This window comes from Parathielavia appendiculata (assembly GCF_033297405.1).
Source record: "Parathielavia appendiculata strain CBS 731.68 unplaced genomic scaffold N657scaffold_11, whole genome shotgun sequence".
NCBI classification, from domain to species: domain Eukaryota; kingdom Fungi; phylum Ascomycota; class Sordariomycetes; order Sordariales; family Chaetomiaceae; genus Parathielavia; species Parathielavia appendiculata.
In genome coordinates this window covers 791492-804584 of record NW_026944230.1, presented here as the reverse complement: position 1 = coordinate 804584, position 13093 = coordinate 791492, and the positions used below count along the sequence as shown (strand labels likewise).

The 13093-nt window shown below is 58.1% G+C and overlaps 5 protein-coding genes and 1 non-coding gene across 6 annotated transcripts; 3 read left to right on the top strand and 3 right to left on the bottom strand.

The window, feature by feature from the left end:
- Window positions 1–1515: 1515 nt before the first annotated feature.
- Window positions 1516–2984, top strand: N657DRAFT_538786 (MFS general substrate transporter; the record flags this gene model as incomplete). The annotated part of the gene is made up of 3 exons (XM_062787806.1): window positions 1516–1624; window positions 1690–2037; window positions 2101–2984. Coding segments are annotated over 3 exons (1341 nt in total), but the record flags the coding sequence as incomplete, so codon positions are not given.
- A 1378-nt stretch (window positions 2985–4362) lies between these two features.
- N657DRAFT_577303 (WD40 repeat-like protein) lies at window positions 4363–6027 on the bottom strand (the record flags this gene model as incomplete). The annotated part of the gene is made up of 2 exons (XM_062789242.1): window positions 4363–5718; window positions 5791–6027. The coding sequence occupies 2 exons, from the start codon at window positions 6025–6027 to the stop codon at window positions 4363–4365; spliced, it is 1593 nt and encodes a 530-aa protein (XP_062645504.1).
- Window positions 6028–6287: 260 nt separating this feature from the next.
- Window positions 6288–8090, top strand: N657DRAFT_600951 (glycoside hydrolase family 93 protein). The gene is made up of 2 exons (XM_062790091.1): window positions 6288–6981; window positions 7036–8090. The coding sequence occupies exons 1-2, from the start codon at window positions 6690–6692 to the stop codon at window positions 7872–7874; spliced, it is 1131 nt and encodes a 376-aa protein (XP_062645503.1). The 5' UTR covers window positions 6288–6689; the 3' UTR covers window positions 7875–8090.
- Window positions 8021–9986, bottom strand: N657DRAFT_623240 (uncharacterized protein). Its single transcript, XM_062790677.1, has 2 exons — window positions 9404–9986; window positions 8021–9357 (listed from the first exon to the last, which is right to left on the bottom strand). Exons 1-2 carry the CDS (start codon window positions 9818–9820, stop codon window positions 8383–8385), a joined length of 1392 nt encoding a protein of 463 aa, XP_062645502.1. The 5' UTR covers window positions 9821–9986; the 3' UTR covers window positions 8021–8382.
- A 283-nt stretch (window positions 9987–10269) lies between these two features.
- N657DRAFT_t112 lies at window positions 10270–10361 on the bottom strand. The gene has a single exon. It is a non-coding gene; the product is annotated as a tRNA-Glu (tRNA).
- A 413-nt stretch (window positions 10362–10774) lies between these two features.
- Window positions 10775–12961, top strand: N657DRAFT_673494 (Clavaminate synthase-like protein; the record flags this gene model as incomplete). The annotated part of the gene is made up of 3 exons (XM_062795692.1): window positions 10775–12538; window positions 12763–12809; window positions 12922–12961. The coding sequence occupies 3 exons, from the start codon at window positions 10775–10777 to the stop codon at window positions 12950–12952; spliced, it is 1842 nt and encodes a 613-aa protein (XP_062645501.1). The 3' UTR covers window positions 12953–12961.
- Window positions 12962–13093: the final 132 nt, after the last annotated feature.

Sequence of the window (13093 nt, the reverse complement as noted above, 5' to 3'; positions counted from 1 at the left end):
TTTATTATTATCATTCTTTTTGTCTTCCCCGTCCGCACCGTGTGTCTTGGGCCCCTCGGACAATTGACACTGTTGTGTCCTGCCTCGGGCCCTGGAATGCAAGGACGGCAGACCTGACCCTGACAATCCTCAGACACTGCGATTTTGTTTTCTAGAGTCCGTCGTCTGGTGAATTGGAGTGGCTCTTTTCGTATTATTTAATCTATTGTGCTTCTTTTCTTTTCAAACTGTCTCATTCTTCTCATTTTGGCTCTACTTATTGTCTTGTGTGATGCGGTGGTGTGAGGGATGGTGAGGTTGCAAGTGCTTGAGGAATGAGGTGGAGAAGGGTGGGGAAGGCGCTTCGGCATGTTGGTGGATTGGGTAAGGGAGGTGAGTGGTGTGGGAGGATGGATGAGCTGTGGGAAAGTGAGGAGGCAAAGGGCTTTCAGAGGATCTGCCAGCGGACCCTAGGGGAACGCGGGCTCGGATGAGCATGGATGGCTTGAGGGTATGTGAGCCCGTGTGTTATGTTTCCGCGCCCCTGGGAGGTGTAGCACGCGAGCTGGCGGTGCGGTTTGTGTTCGCTAGCTTGTGAGAGATCCATGCAAGATAGATAAAGCTGATTGTGTGCTTGCGATGTGGATTTGTGATGCTGGTTGACTTTAGATTTGATGGGCGGTCTTACGTGAAGCGGAATTGCAATTCGGTATGTAGCCCAGCATGTCGCGGTCTATGTACATCCACGCAACGCATGGGTGAAAACATCTAGCAGCTGAATCGGATGGACCGGTATGGTGGTTGAGCAGCATCAGATGGCCGTGGGTTCCATTGGTGCTCGTGCATTTCCGTTTGTTACACATGCAGAGGAGAGCCAGGAACGCGGGGTTACCAAACCCCGTCTGATCGCGAGTGGCTGAGAGACAGCTCAGTCTGGGAGCATGATCGTCATTTTGATTTTGACTTTAATTCGGAGACATCTAGTTCCTCTTTCACGCAAATGGCTGTGGCAGAGTCTCTGAATGATCCAGGATAATGCTGCAGCATATCTTAAGTTAATGAATTTGACCTCGATCACCAGTCTTTGCCCTGTCACAACCGCCCTCTGAAGGGCAGTTCAAGTGACCATCAACACGGCACGCCGGAGACTGCTGATGACTGGTTACGTGTGATTTGATTGCCTATAAGCCAGGGCGGCCAGTCTTTGCTATGGCTACGGAACCGACAAAGTCGATGCGTTCGACGCCGGGCAAGCATGAGGCCATCAATGATGCCGACGACGGAACTCGATGTCCATCGTCGCCATCATCTTCCTCATCTTCTAGGCCAGCGGCTGGACAAGGAGCACCGAATGGTAGGCGGTTAATTCCTGACTCGGGGTCGGACATGGGTTCTAAAGATGGAGACGATTGGGAGGACAAACAAGGAGCCGAGGGCTATGAACTGGTCGAAAGGATGCCAGGAAGGTCTGAGGAAGATGCCGCGAGGATATACCAAGCTACCCGGCCATGCCGTCGCGATCGCCATGGTCGGCGGCGACAGCTGTACACGGTTGAGGAAGAGCAATCTGTTGTACGCAAATTCGATCGGAGGCTGGTTGTTTTCGTAGCGTTGCTGTATCTGCTGAGCTTCCTGGACCGGTCGAGTACATCCCCCACTTTCCATTTCTCTCCCTCTTCTCTCTTCTCGCTGGCTGATGATGGGCTACAGATATCGGCAATGCCCGGGTTGCCGGGATGGACGACGACCTGCAATCCACGCCTCTCCGTGAAGACTGGTACGAGTGGTCTCTGGCCGCCTTCTACGTTGCCTACATCGTCTTTGAATGGATGTCTCTGCTGTGGCGGCTCATCCCGGCGCACATCTACGTTACCGCGCTGGTACTTTCATGGGGTGTCGCAGCGTCGTTGCAAGCCGTGGCAGTCAACTACCCCATGCTTATCTTTCTCCGGACGCTACTGGGTGTTGGAGAGGCCGGCTTCACTGGCGTGCCCTTCTACCTCTCGTTCTTTTTCAAGAGACATGAGTTGGCCTTCAGGACGGCCATCTTCATATCAGGTCGGCCTACCCTTTGTACCTCTGTGGCTCTGCATATCAGACTCGTTAACGATCGGTACACAGCCGCGCCCCTGGCTACTTCTTTCGCATCATCGCTCGCCTGGCTCATTCTCCAACTCGCCGAGTCTGGCCCCATCGCCCCGTGGCGCCTCCTGTTTCTCATCGAGGGCTTTCCCTCCATCCTCATCGCCGCACTAGCATGGCGCATCATCCCCGACTCGCCTCAAACAGCTCCCTACCTAACACACCGCGAGAAGAAAGTCGCCCGTTTGCGCCTGCAGCCCGAGCAACCCGGCCCGCACCACAAGCCCCCCGCCACGCTCGCCGTCCTAACCGACCCAGTCGCCTGGCTCACGGCAGCCATCCTCTTCCTCGCCAACCTCGCCTACTCCTCCCTCCCCGTCTTCCTCCCCACCATCCTCCGCGCAATGGGCCACACGGCCCTCTCGGCCCAAGCCCTCTCGGCCCCTCCCTATCTCGCCTCCTTCCTCCTGGTCCTGGCGACAGCCCACCTCTCCGACAAGACCCGACTCCGCTCGCCGTTTCTCATCGCGCACGCCCTCGCCTCGGCAGCGGGCTACGCCGTCCTGGCCCTCTCCCCGACCCCGCTACTGGGAAACCTTGCGCCCGCTAGTACGATTCGGTATCTCGCCGTGTACCCAGCCGCCGTCGGGTTTTTTAATGTCGTGGTGCTGACTATCGCGTGGAGCATCAACAACCAGCGCGGCGCGGCGCGCAGGGGAGCTGGCTTCGCGCTCATGCAGGTCGTCGGGCAGTGCGGGCCGCTCGTCGGCACGAGGTTGTACCCGGACCGGGAGGCGCCGTACTATGTGAAGGGCATGGCCGTGTGTGCTGTGGCGATGGTTGGGGTGGCGGTGCTCGCTGGGGTGCTGGGGGTTTGGCTGGGAAGGGTGAATAAGCGGTGGGATACAGAAGAAGAGGGGGAGGCGGATGGTATGGAGGGCGATGGGAGAGGGGAAGGAGGGGGTGAGGAGGGTGACGCGCTTGTTGGTGGAGGAAGGGTCAGGGATAGGGGGTTTAGGTATATGTTGTAATCTTTTGATTATGGAATTTCCGGTATCTTTCCTTTGTTGGCCTTCTTCGTCTTTGGGTTCTGTGATCTGGTTGTATGGGACTGGACTGGCATAAGGAGGAAGAGGGCATCTTGCCTCTGTGCTTGTTTGAACGTATCTACATGACCTGTAATGGAAACAGATCTAGGGTAACTCGAAACAGATGGGTTACTCAGTGGCGGCAGAACGAATCCAGAAGAAGAGGAGTCCTATGGTGGACTGGCCCCTAAGTTTCGAGAGTCCCAAGTTCCATCCCAACTCGACACCTGCAGCCACCAGGCGGTTATATGCAAGGCCCAGTACCTACTCCGCCCAATGAGCTAAAACTAATTACCTTAGCTCACGCGGCAATGAGAAGAAGCAAAGTCTCCTTTAGAGGTTTTCGTCGCCAACCACATCTATGCGGCCCGCGCGGGAAGAGCGCTGGTTGGTGAGCTTTCGACTTATTCTCGCCCTCGGTGCTTATCTGTCTTGTTCACTCTGCCTCGACAAGTGGGAATAAATCTCTTGAGGATGATCGTCGCTCGCTACAGTATATGAGTGATCTTCTTCCTAGGTTTTGCTGAGATGGATCACACATGGAACGACTCAAGGGCGGAAGGAAAAAGAAGATCTAGGGCAGTGAGTTTCCCATCGACTAACTGGCCCGTTCGAACTCTTGTAGGCGCATGATATATACACGCTGCCAAGGCGATGCCACAGACCGACACGTTAGTGCAGCCTTGGGAAAGGGGTATTACCAACGTGGCCAACACTCTGTTCGATGTTCTCTGCTAAAATAGATGAGCAGGCGTTCCAGGGAATACCTGGCGAGGCCAAATGCGACTGTCTCCTCCACTTCATAAACTTCATGTTGGCGACCCACTAGTACCCCTGAGTTGGAAGTAAAGCCGGACGAAACCCTCAACGACCACGGCGATATTCCACCGCAAGCCCTACCTGGCTAGTTCCTTTCCTCGCGACGGAGGGTTTATATTGGAACGCAGGAGGGAACCAGGAAGGGCGCAATGAGCCAACCGAGGCCAATGCGAACTCGGCACCCTCATGCTCGGTATCTGTCTCTCTGACTGCGACCCTCAACTGCGCTCTCATCGGGAGGATGCGATTCGCAGACTGCGCTCACATGTGGTGAGAGAATCGAACTCATCCCAGCGGCCCGACATCCTCGGTGCCTTATAAGGATGCAGCAGGTATGCGGCACGAATCGCACAAGACAGGACGGACAGAACCCAACACCGGCTCAGCCATCCCCTCACGGCGCGGCCATCTTCATCTTAACCATAGCCATCTCGGCGCTCTTGGCCCAGGTGCCGTCCGGCTTTTGGCGGTAGCACATGAGCTTTCCCTCGTCGCCGACGCTGCCCAGGATCTGCCCGTCGTCGTCGAACCCTACCCGCCAGACGGGCGTGCGGTGGCAGTCCAACTTAGTCACCTCGGTCATAACATGCTTGATCTGCCCCGGCAGCCCCGTCGTCCTCCGCTCCAACCCGCCCCTGCTCTGATCCAGCCCGGCGCGTATCCCCGACGACGCCAGGAGCGACGCCCTCGCCGCAATATTATTACTGTTACCATTCTCATCCCCGCGCCTAACGCCATGCGTTCTCACTCTCGCCGCAGCCCACTTTCCCGGCCCGCCTCCACCACCTTCACCCTCACCACCATTCTTCTTCTCGTCATGGCCCTCAGCACCACCGCCACCTTCCCCTCCTCCTCCGTCCCCTGGCAGCAGCGCATCCAGCCGAAACACCCTCACCGCGCCATCCTGACACGCCGTAGCAATGACATCATACCCCCTAATATTGCCCCCAGCCCACGCCACATCCCTCACCAAGCCCCTATGCAACCCACCCTTCACTTCGGCCGCGAGATAAAACCCCTTCCACGCGGCCGCGACGCCCAAGGAAGCCCGAATCGTGTCCCGCGTCCGGTACACCCGGACCCGATCCATGACGGCCACCACCAGCCCCAACGCATCGGACGGCACGCCGGCCCGCAGCGCGGTGTAGCACACGTCCGGGTTGGGGTCGAAGCGGACCTTGAACGAGGTCTCTTCGCCGCGGTTGGGGGGTCCTGAAAAATCGTCTTCGGGGAGGGTGGACAACTCGTCGAGGAGGGTGAAGGAGGCCAGGTTTTCGATCCGGTCGTTCTCGTAGACGGTCAGGCCGCCGTCTGCCGAGAGCAAGGCGAGGTAGGTGGTGCGGGTGTCGTCGAGGTGTTTGAGGGAGAAGGAGCGGTATGGGGAGCGGGCGTTGCGGGTTTCGAAGGCGGGTTTGGCTGAGGAGGAGGAGGAGGAGAAGGAGGTTGCGGTGGCGGTGGCGGTGGTGGATGCGGTACTGGTGGCGGCTGGGGGTTCGGCGGTGGCGGTCGTGGTGGTGGCGGGGGGGACGGGGGCCGGACTGCCGATGCCGGTTGCTGGGACGCTTGTGGTCGAGCTGGCCGGGAGGTGGAGTGCGCGGGCGGGGATGGTGAATAGGGGTCCGCTACGGGTCGACTCGGCAAAGCGGCGCCCCGGGGCGGCCGAGGGGTCTTCGGCCCAGAGCTTGAAGCGGCCCTCGATGCCGAGCGATGCGAGGAGGTTGGGGTAGATGGTTGTTGGGAGCCATTGGAGCTAGTGAGGCGCAATTGACTGTTAGCCAGTATGGCAAGGGAGGGCAGAAGCGAGTAGCGAATAACTACATACCTCTAGAATCTCGCTGGCATGGGCCCCCCAGGTATCGCACACTCGCCATGCGCCGTCCTTGTGACGGTTGAAGACGCGGATCTTGCCGTCGACAGAGCCCGTCGCGCAACGGTCCCCGTGACCGTTGAAGGCGACGGCCTGCACGAGATCTTGGTGGCCGTGCTTGATGATGGTCTCAAAACTGGGACGGTCGTCAATGACTGGAGGGTCGGCCAAGAAGGCCGCCGCTTTGGACATGTCGGCTGCGGTGCAGTCCTCTTTCCAGGTTGCGGTGCGGGTGTCGGTGCGGGTGTGGATGCGCCGGTGATGTGAGTGGTTGGAGGGGCTCTGAAGCTCCTGCGACGGTCACTGGTGGGAAGTCAATGAACCTAAGAACCCCACTCACCGCGCTCTGATTGGCGCGCATCTCGCTGCAAGTGCGTCGCGTTTCCCGTCTTTCTGTAGCAACTGCCGAGGCTAGGGTTGCCACCCAACTTGGAAGTTCGCGGAGAAACCTTGGGGAATTATGGCAACCACTCGAGGCTCCCCATGGGGTAAATCCTCCGCAACGGCGCCCGCTGGCTATGACGCGTGTGCCAGGTCGGGTGAGATGCAAGCCCAAGCGAGGCGGACTCGCCGGGAACCCCACATGCAGTCTTAGTGCCCTGATGCAGTGGGTTGCTGCAGGTACTGATGACCACTGTTTACTCCGTGATTGAGCCGCGCCAATCGCTGAGACGGCAGCATCAATAATTCACCGTGTTTCCCGCTTCCAGAATCGACATGAATTGTTCCAGAACCGAGGTGGATAGAGCTGCAGCTGCCCATATATTCAGCTCTCCCAGCCCGGTCTTGACAATGGCTTCCTCTCCACGGCACGCCGACTCAGCACCCCAGCTCAGCCCCGTCAAATCGTCACGATGAAGTGGTCCACGCTCGTCCTCTCTCTCCTCCCGCTTGTCTCGGCTGCTCCTAAGAAGGAGCAGCAGCCGACGTTCGCCCAGAATGTCGTCTACACGCCTCCCGAAAACTACACGGACCCGCGTGTGCTGTATGCCCGGACGGCCCAGCTCAAGGATGGCACCCTTCTCGCCACTTGGGAAAATTACAGCCCGGAGCCGCCGATGGTGTACTTCCCCATCTACCAGTCCAAGGACGGTGGTCTGACGTGGAACGAGCTTTCCCGCGTCCAAGACACTGCGAATGGTTTGGGTACGGCAACCCCAGCCCCTCCCTTGAAAAATGCCAGAACCTAACGCGGCACAGGCCTGCGCTACCAGCCGTTCCTTTACGTCCTGGAGAAGTCGTTCGCCGGCTTCCCCAAGGATACCGTCCTTCTCGCCGGCAGCTCCATCCCCACGGACCTCTCGAGCACCCAGATCGACCTCTACGCCTCGACCAACAAGGGCAAGTCGTGGAAGTTCGTCTCGCATATCGCGGCCGGCGGCGAGGCCCGCCCCAATCACGGGCTCACTCCGGTGTGGGAGCCCTTCCTGATGCAATATAAAGACACCATCATCTGCTACTACTCGGACCAGCGCGAGAACGCGACGCACTCGCAGAAGATGGTGCACCAGACGACCACGGACCTGCGCAACTGGGGCCCCGTCGTCGACGACGTCAAGTACCCGACCTACTGGGAACGGCCGGGGATGCCCACCGTCGCCAGGCTGCCCAACGGCAAGTACATCATGACGTACGAGTACGGCGGCAGCCCGGTGCTCTCGGGCTACCAGTTCCCCGTCTTCTACAAGGTCGTCTCGGACCCGGAGAAGTTCGGCGCCGCCGAGGGCGTCGTACTCAAGACGACCGACGGCTACATCCCGACGGGCTCGCCCTACGTCGTGTGGTCCCCCGTCGGCGGCGCCAACGGCACCATCATTGCCAGCGCCCACAGCTCTGGCGACGTCTACATCAACACGGGCCTCGCCGAGCCCGGAACCCCTTGGAAGCGCGTGGCCACGCCCGAGGACAACGCCTACACGCGCCACCTGCGCGTGCTCAGCAATGACCCGACCAAGTTGCTCATCATGGGCGCTGGCGAGCTGCCGCCGAGCACCACGAACAAGGTGACGGTAAGCGTCATGGATATCAGCAAGCTGTGAGGGGTTGGTCTAAAGATGATGTGATGACGTATAGTAGAGGAGCGCGCAGTATTAGTCAATCCTCATGTTCTGGATAGACAAATAATCCGTAATGGTAACTATCTGGTTCTGAAAGCAAATCAGTTTTGATCTATCCTCAACAATTAACTGTATCGCGAGATCGAGTCGAGTTGGAATGGCTGAGATCTACCCCTATTGTGACGTACTGTCTTGAGTTGCCGAAGAGTAAAACCGGTGTTCCACAGTTTCCTTCTGAAAGGCTGCGTTGCTCATGCAAGTCCACATTGGAGCTCCGGGGTATGTGACCGGGCTCAACAAGTGCCTAGAATGAGTCTCGAGTTACACCTCGTCTTACTCTTTGTCCGGACCAATCCGGCGCATCCTGGACTTTCCTCCTGGTCACTGACAGGAACCGGGAAAACAGGCCTTCTCTTTCTAAGGGAACAATGAATGTTTATCGAGTCTATGTTGCCCTCCCGTCTGCCAAGACACAAAATCTACTTGCCTTTCACAACAGACTCCAATTATCCTCCTTAAAGACCAACAACGCCAGCCGATGCCTCACAAACAACCCAAACAGCCCCAGCACCGCCTGCGCCGCCGTGATCTCCAGCGCTAGCCTGTCCTCCCGCAGCGGGCCCCTCCACACGAGCCACAGGTTCAAGATCGTGAAATTGCTCGTCTCGACCAGCCTTCCTTCCCCATCCACCGCAACCCTCAACAGCCGCAGCCGGCTCAGCAATCTCAACCCCCAACCGACCACCCGCCACCTCGGCTGCCGCTCGGGAGTCCAGGGCGTGACGCTCGGCTCGAGCAGGCCGGTCCGCGCATTGAACCTCGGCAGGCGGTGGCGCGGGCAGGGGACGAGGCCGAACAGCTGCGGAACCGAGTAGACAAAGTTAAAAATCTGCGGCAGCAGGAGCAGGACAAGCGTCTTGCTGAAGTGGCCCAGTATGCTGACGACGACAAAGACCATTCCCGCGAAATAGCAGTACGTGTCGCCCACAAACACGCGCGACGGGTACCAGTTGTGGTAAAGCAGGGCTAGCGAGACGGCGATGAAGGGGAGGAGGAAGGATAAGCTGAAGAGGTGGCTGTCGGTAGCTGGGTGGGGGTACGGGGTGAGGAGGTAGAGGGCGTCGTTGGCGGCGAGGAGCAGCGCGATGACGAGTGACTGGGAGACTTCGATGCCGTTGATGCCCGCCATGATGTTGATGCTGTTGGGGGAGAAGATGGCGACGCAGGCCATGTAGACGTAGTAGAGCGCGCCGAGGTCGAACAGCGGGCCGAAGTAGGGCTGGAGCTGGATGGGCACGACAATGGAGGTGACGCCGAAGTCGACGCGGTAGACGACCAGCAGCGGGATGGCGGCGAAGGCGGGGATGAAGAATTTGTGCCGCCAGCGTATGTCGAAGAGGTCGTCAGCCAGGCCGAGGGAGGCGATGGTCTGCAGAGAGACAATGGCGGACAGGTAGGATGAGAGCTGCATCCGTCAGTATACCGTGTATTGACAAGGCCTACTGGCTCACCTTGCTATGTGGGAAGCGGTGCAGGAAGCGGCCCTGCTGCACATGCTCAACCTGTAGCACCACGTCCCTGTTGCCGCCGCCGCTCGTGGCCGCGACGACGTCCTTGTAAAAGGCAAAGGGGATAAACACGATAATGGCAAACAGGTAGACGGCGGCGCACACGGCGCCCATGCACTCGGGTAACTCCTTGCGGCTGTGCTTGGCCATGTCGACGCCCTTGAAGCCGGCCTTGATGAAGGTCGGGCCGAGCCAGCGGATTAGGGCGAACGAGGCGCAAAAGGCCAGCCCGCTGAGCGCCAGGGACACAATAAGCGGCTTGTCATCGCCCTGGAAGGCGTTGGCGAGGATGGCGACGCAGGCGCCCGTGATGCTGACGAGACTGAGTCTCTCGGCGCGAGAGAGCGCCGTCGATGTCATGGGGGGCTGATGGTCATGGTCAGGAGGACTGAAGCCGCCTCTTCAGAACGACCGGAAATGCATCAGACCCTCCTGGTTGTTCCAGGAAATTGTATGTATGCTCCTGGAAACTTCATATGGAACCTGTAAAATGACAGATTTCCAGATGATGAAAGTTCAAGACACGAGGCGCGCGACAAGGATACCTGGCAGCTCAGTGGCCGCGTTTTCAAGCGACGGAATCGCCCGATTGGACGAAGACTCAGACACCGAGAACCACTAGAAAACATAGGCCCAGGCGAAGCAACTGAAAGAGACTTCTCATGTACCTTCTCTTGAGGCCGCTACGGCTCAACCAAGGATTTAACCGACGCAAAATAACATGGTCAAGTTGGGGATGACGCGCACATAACTTCTGCCAGGCCCGACGATGCTGTCCCTAGTGGGGAAGGGCGAAAGGCAAAAAGTGACTCGGATACCGGGAGTCGAACCCGGGGCTGTTGAGAGAGCAGTCACTCCTGAGAAGTGAGAGTCAACGATGTTACCGCTACACCATACCCGATTAAATCGCGTGTGGTTCCGATTGTTGCAATCTGTCTTCGAAGATAGCCCTACGTATCATGCTTGCCGCCTCTCACCAACGCATGCGATGCGGAGAGTTGGGAGCCATTCGAGTTCAACCCATCTGCAGTTCTCAATTGCAAGCTACTCACTTCTCTTCCCTCTTCTCTACAAATTCCCTAAGCCCCTCCAGCCCCAGTATTCCCAGAACACAACAACTGCTGGTAGTTGAGCGCCATTCCTTCCGCATCGTCATCGGCAAGTTAATGGTGGGATCTTGACCGTTGAAGGTTGTTTTAGAGTATTAGCAGTCAGGTTGTTGACAAGGCTATCAAATGCTGATGCTTCACTTCAAAGTTGCTGACCTGCCAACAGACGGCTCCCTACTCTCCTCACCTATCACCAAAAGAGGGAATGGCAAACGCCCGCGACCGGCTGGAGGCGCAATGTCTATCGGCAGCCGAGCAGATAGTATCGGAGTGTGGTGTTGTTCTGGAAACTGAGTCCGTTGGTACCGCTCTGGCAGACTGTGGAGAGTCTTTGGTCCAGCTTCTCCAACGTCAGGCTTTGCAACTGCTTCGACTCGGGGAGCTTCGGGGACCCAAAAGCGCAACGACCTCTTGTTCCGGGCCAAAAGCAGACAAGGACAAGGCGTTGCTACTGAAACGTCTGGACGATTTGATAGCCGTGTCTTACGCGAAGTTCTATGCCTATATGTTCAAGGAGCTGCCCGTGTGCTGGAGGCAACTCTACACGGATGCAAGCATCCTCAAGTTCGCCCTGTTGTACCTCTCTTGGCCGGCTGGCTCGACTTCTGCCGGGGAGCACTCTGACGGGGCAGCAGTCGAGAGACAGCTGGACGAGATGATCAGGACGTTGGATCTCGCCGTGATACTCGCCGGTGCCGCTGGAGAGAGACGGGGCAGGCGGTGGGTCGACAGGGCATTTGAGTTGCTTGAAGAGGTCTGGCAGGCAGCGTCGCCAACTCGCCATTGCTTGCTAGATTGCCTAGAAGGGCGGCCATCCAAGCGACCTAAGACATCAGCGGAGCCCACCTCAAGCTCCTGGCATGACGCCCCGTCATTTTCCTCCTACGAGCCATTCACACCCCCGGTCAAGCGCCCAATCCGACGGGTCCACGACGTGTCCCTTGAAGACTTCCAAACCTACCTGACGACCCGCGAAAACAACAAACCCGGCCCTCTTCCCCTCATCATCACCGGCCTCATCTCAGACTGGCCCGCCCGGACCACCCATCCCTGGAACAAACCGGCCTACCTCCTCTCACGTACCTTCCAGGGTCGCCGGCTGGTTCCCGTTGAGCTCGGCCGCAGCTACGTCGACGCCGGTTGGGGCCAGCAGATCATGCCCTTTGGCACGTTCCTTGCCGAGTACATCACCAACGTCACCCCCACTTCGAACGAGGACAAAGAGAACGAAACGAAGGAGAGAAACAGGACAGGCTACCTGGCCCAACATTCGCTCCTCTCCCACCTCCCGGCTCTCCGAAACGACATCCTCATCCCGGACCTCTGCTACACCACCCCTCCTCCTCCTCCTCCTCCTCCTCCTCACCCTACCACCACCACCACCCATGTATCACAGGGCCACGACCGGGACCAGGATAACAACAGGCTTGAATCCATCGAACCGACCGCCAACGCCCACAGCGACAGCGACAACGACGACGACGACGACGACGGAGAAGGAGGAGGAGGACCGCAACTCAACGCCTGGCTCGGCCCGCCGGGCACCATCACGCCGCTGCACACCGACCCGTACCACAACCTTTTCGCACAGGTCGTCGGGCGGAAATACGTGCGGCTGTACGCGCCGTGGGTGGGCAGCGAGACGATGCGGGCGAGAGGGAAGGAGGGCGGACTGGAAATGGGGAACACGAGTTCTGTTGATGTGGGCGTCGTCGAGGGGTGGGATCGTCGTCGTCCTGTGTCTGTACCAGTATCTGCTAATGAAAGAGGAACTGCTGACGTTGGAGGGGGGGAAGATGGGAATGGTGAGGAGGAGGGGAAGAAGGAGGAGGAGGAGGAGGAGGAGGAGGAAGAGGAGGAGGAGTGGATGGAGGAGTTTAGACGGGTTGAGTACCTTGACTGTGTGCTTAATGAAGGGGAGGTATTGTATATACCTGTGGGGTGGTGGCATTATGTGAGGGGGTTGAGTGTGAGTTTTAGTGTGAGTTTCTGGTGGAATTGAGGGATCGAGGGTGTGCACTACATGGTAGTGAGAGCGTACCCTGCTGCGTGATGTTCCCGAGTGTCGTGGGACAGGGGAGGGTGTAGAAGAGGCCGAGGGCTGATATAATGCTGGATTACTCGCCGCAGGCAAAGCATGGTTGACCAACCGTGAATCAGCAACCACCTGGGGGACGTGGACTCAGCCAATAGGTATACAGCTTGACCAAGTCCGAGAAGAAGAATTGCCGTGTCTCATGGTGGGAATTTCAGGTATTCATTTCTGGAGCTAAATGCCAAGGTAAGTTGCCAACAGCGTCGTCAATCTTCAGACTTGGGACCCTTGATACGTATGCTCTCATCGTGCTATAGGCAAATATTCATTTCCACACTAGGCTCTTAAGTGATGGGGTAGACGAGTCTGATTTGCCAGATGTGTTCGTGGAATATAGAGAGGGAACATGAAAAGTAAGGAAATCGATTTGCGGGACGGGCAGAAGGGGCGAAACGAGATATGTACCAAGCCTACCATGAGAAGGACAAC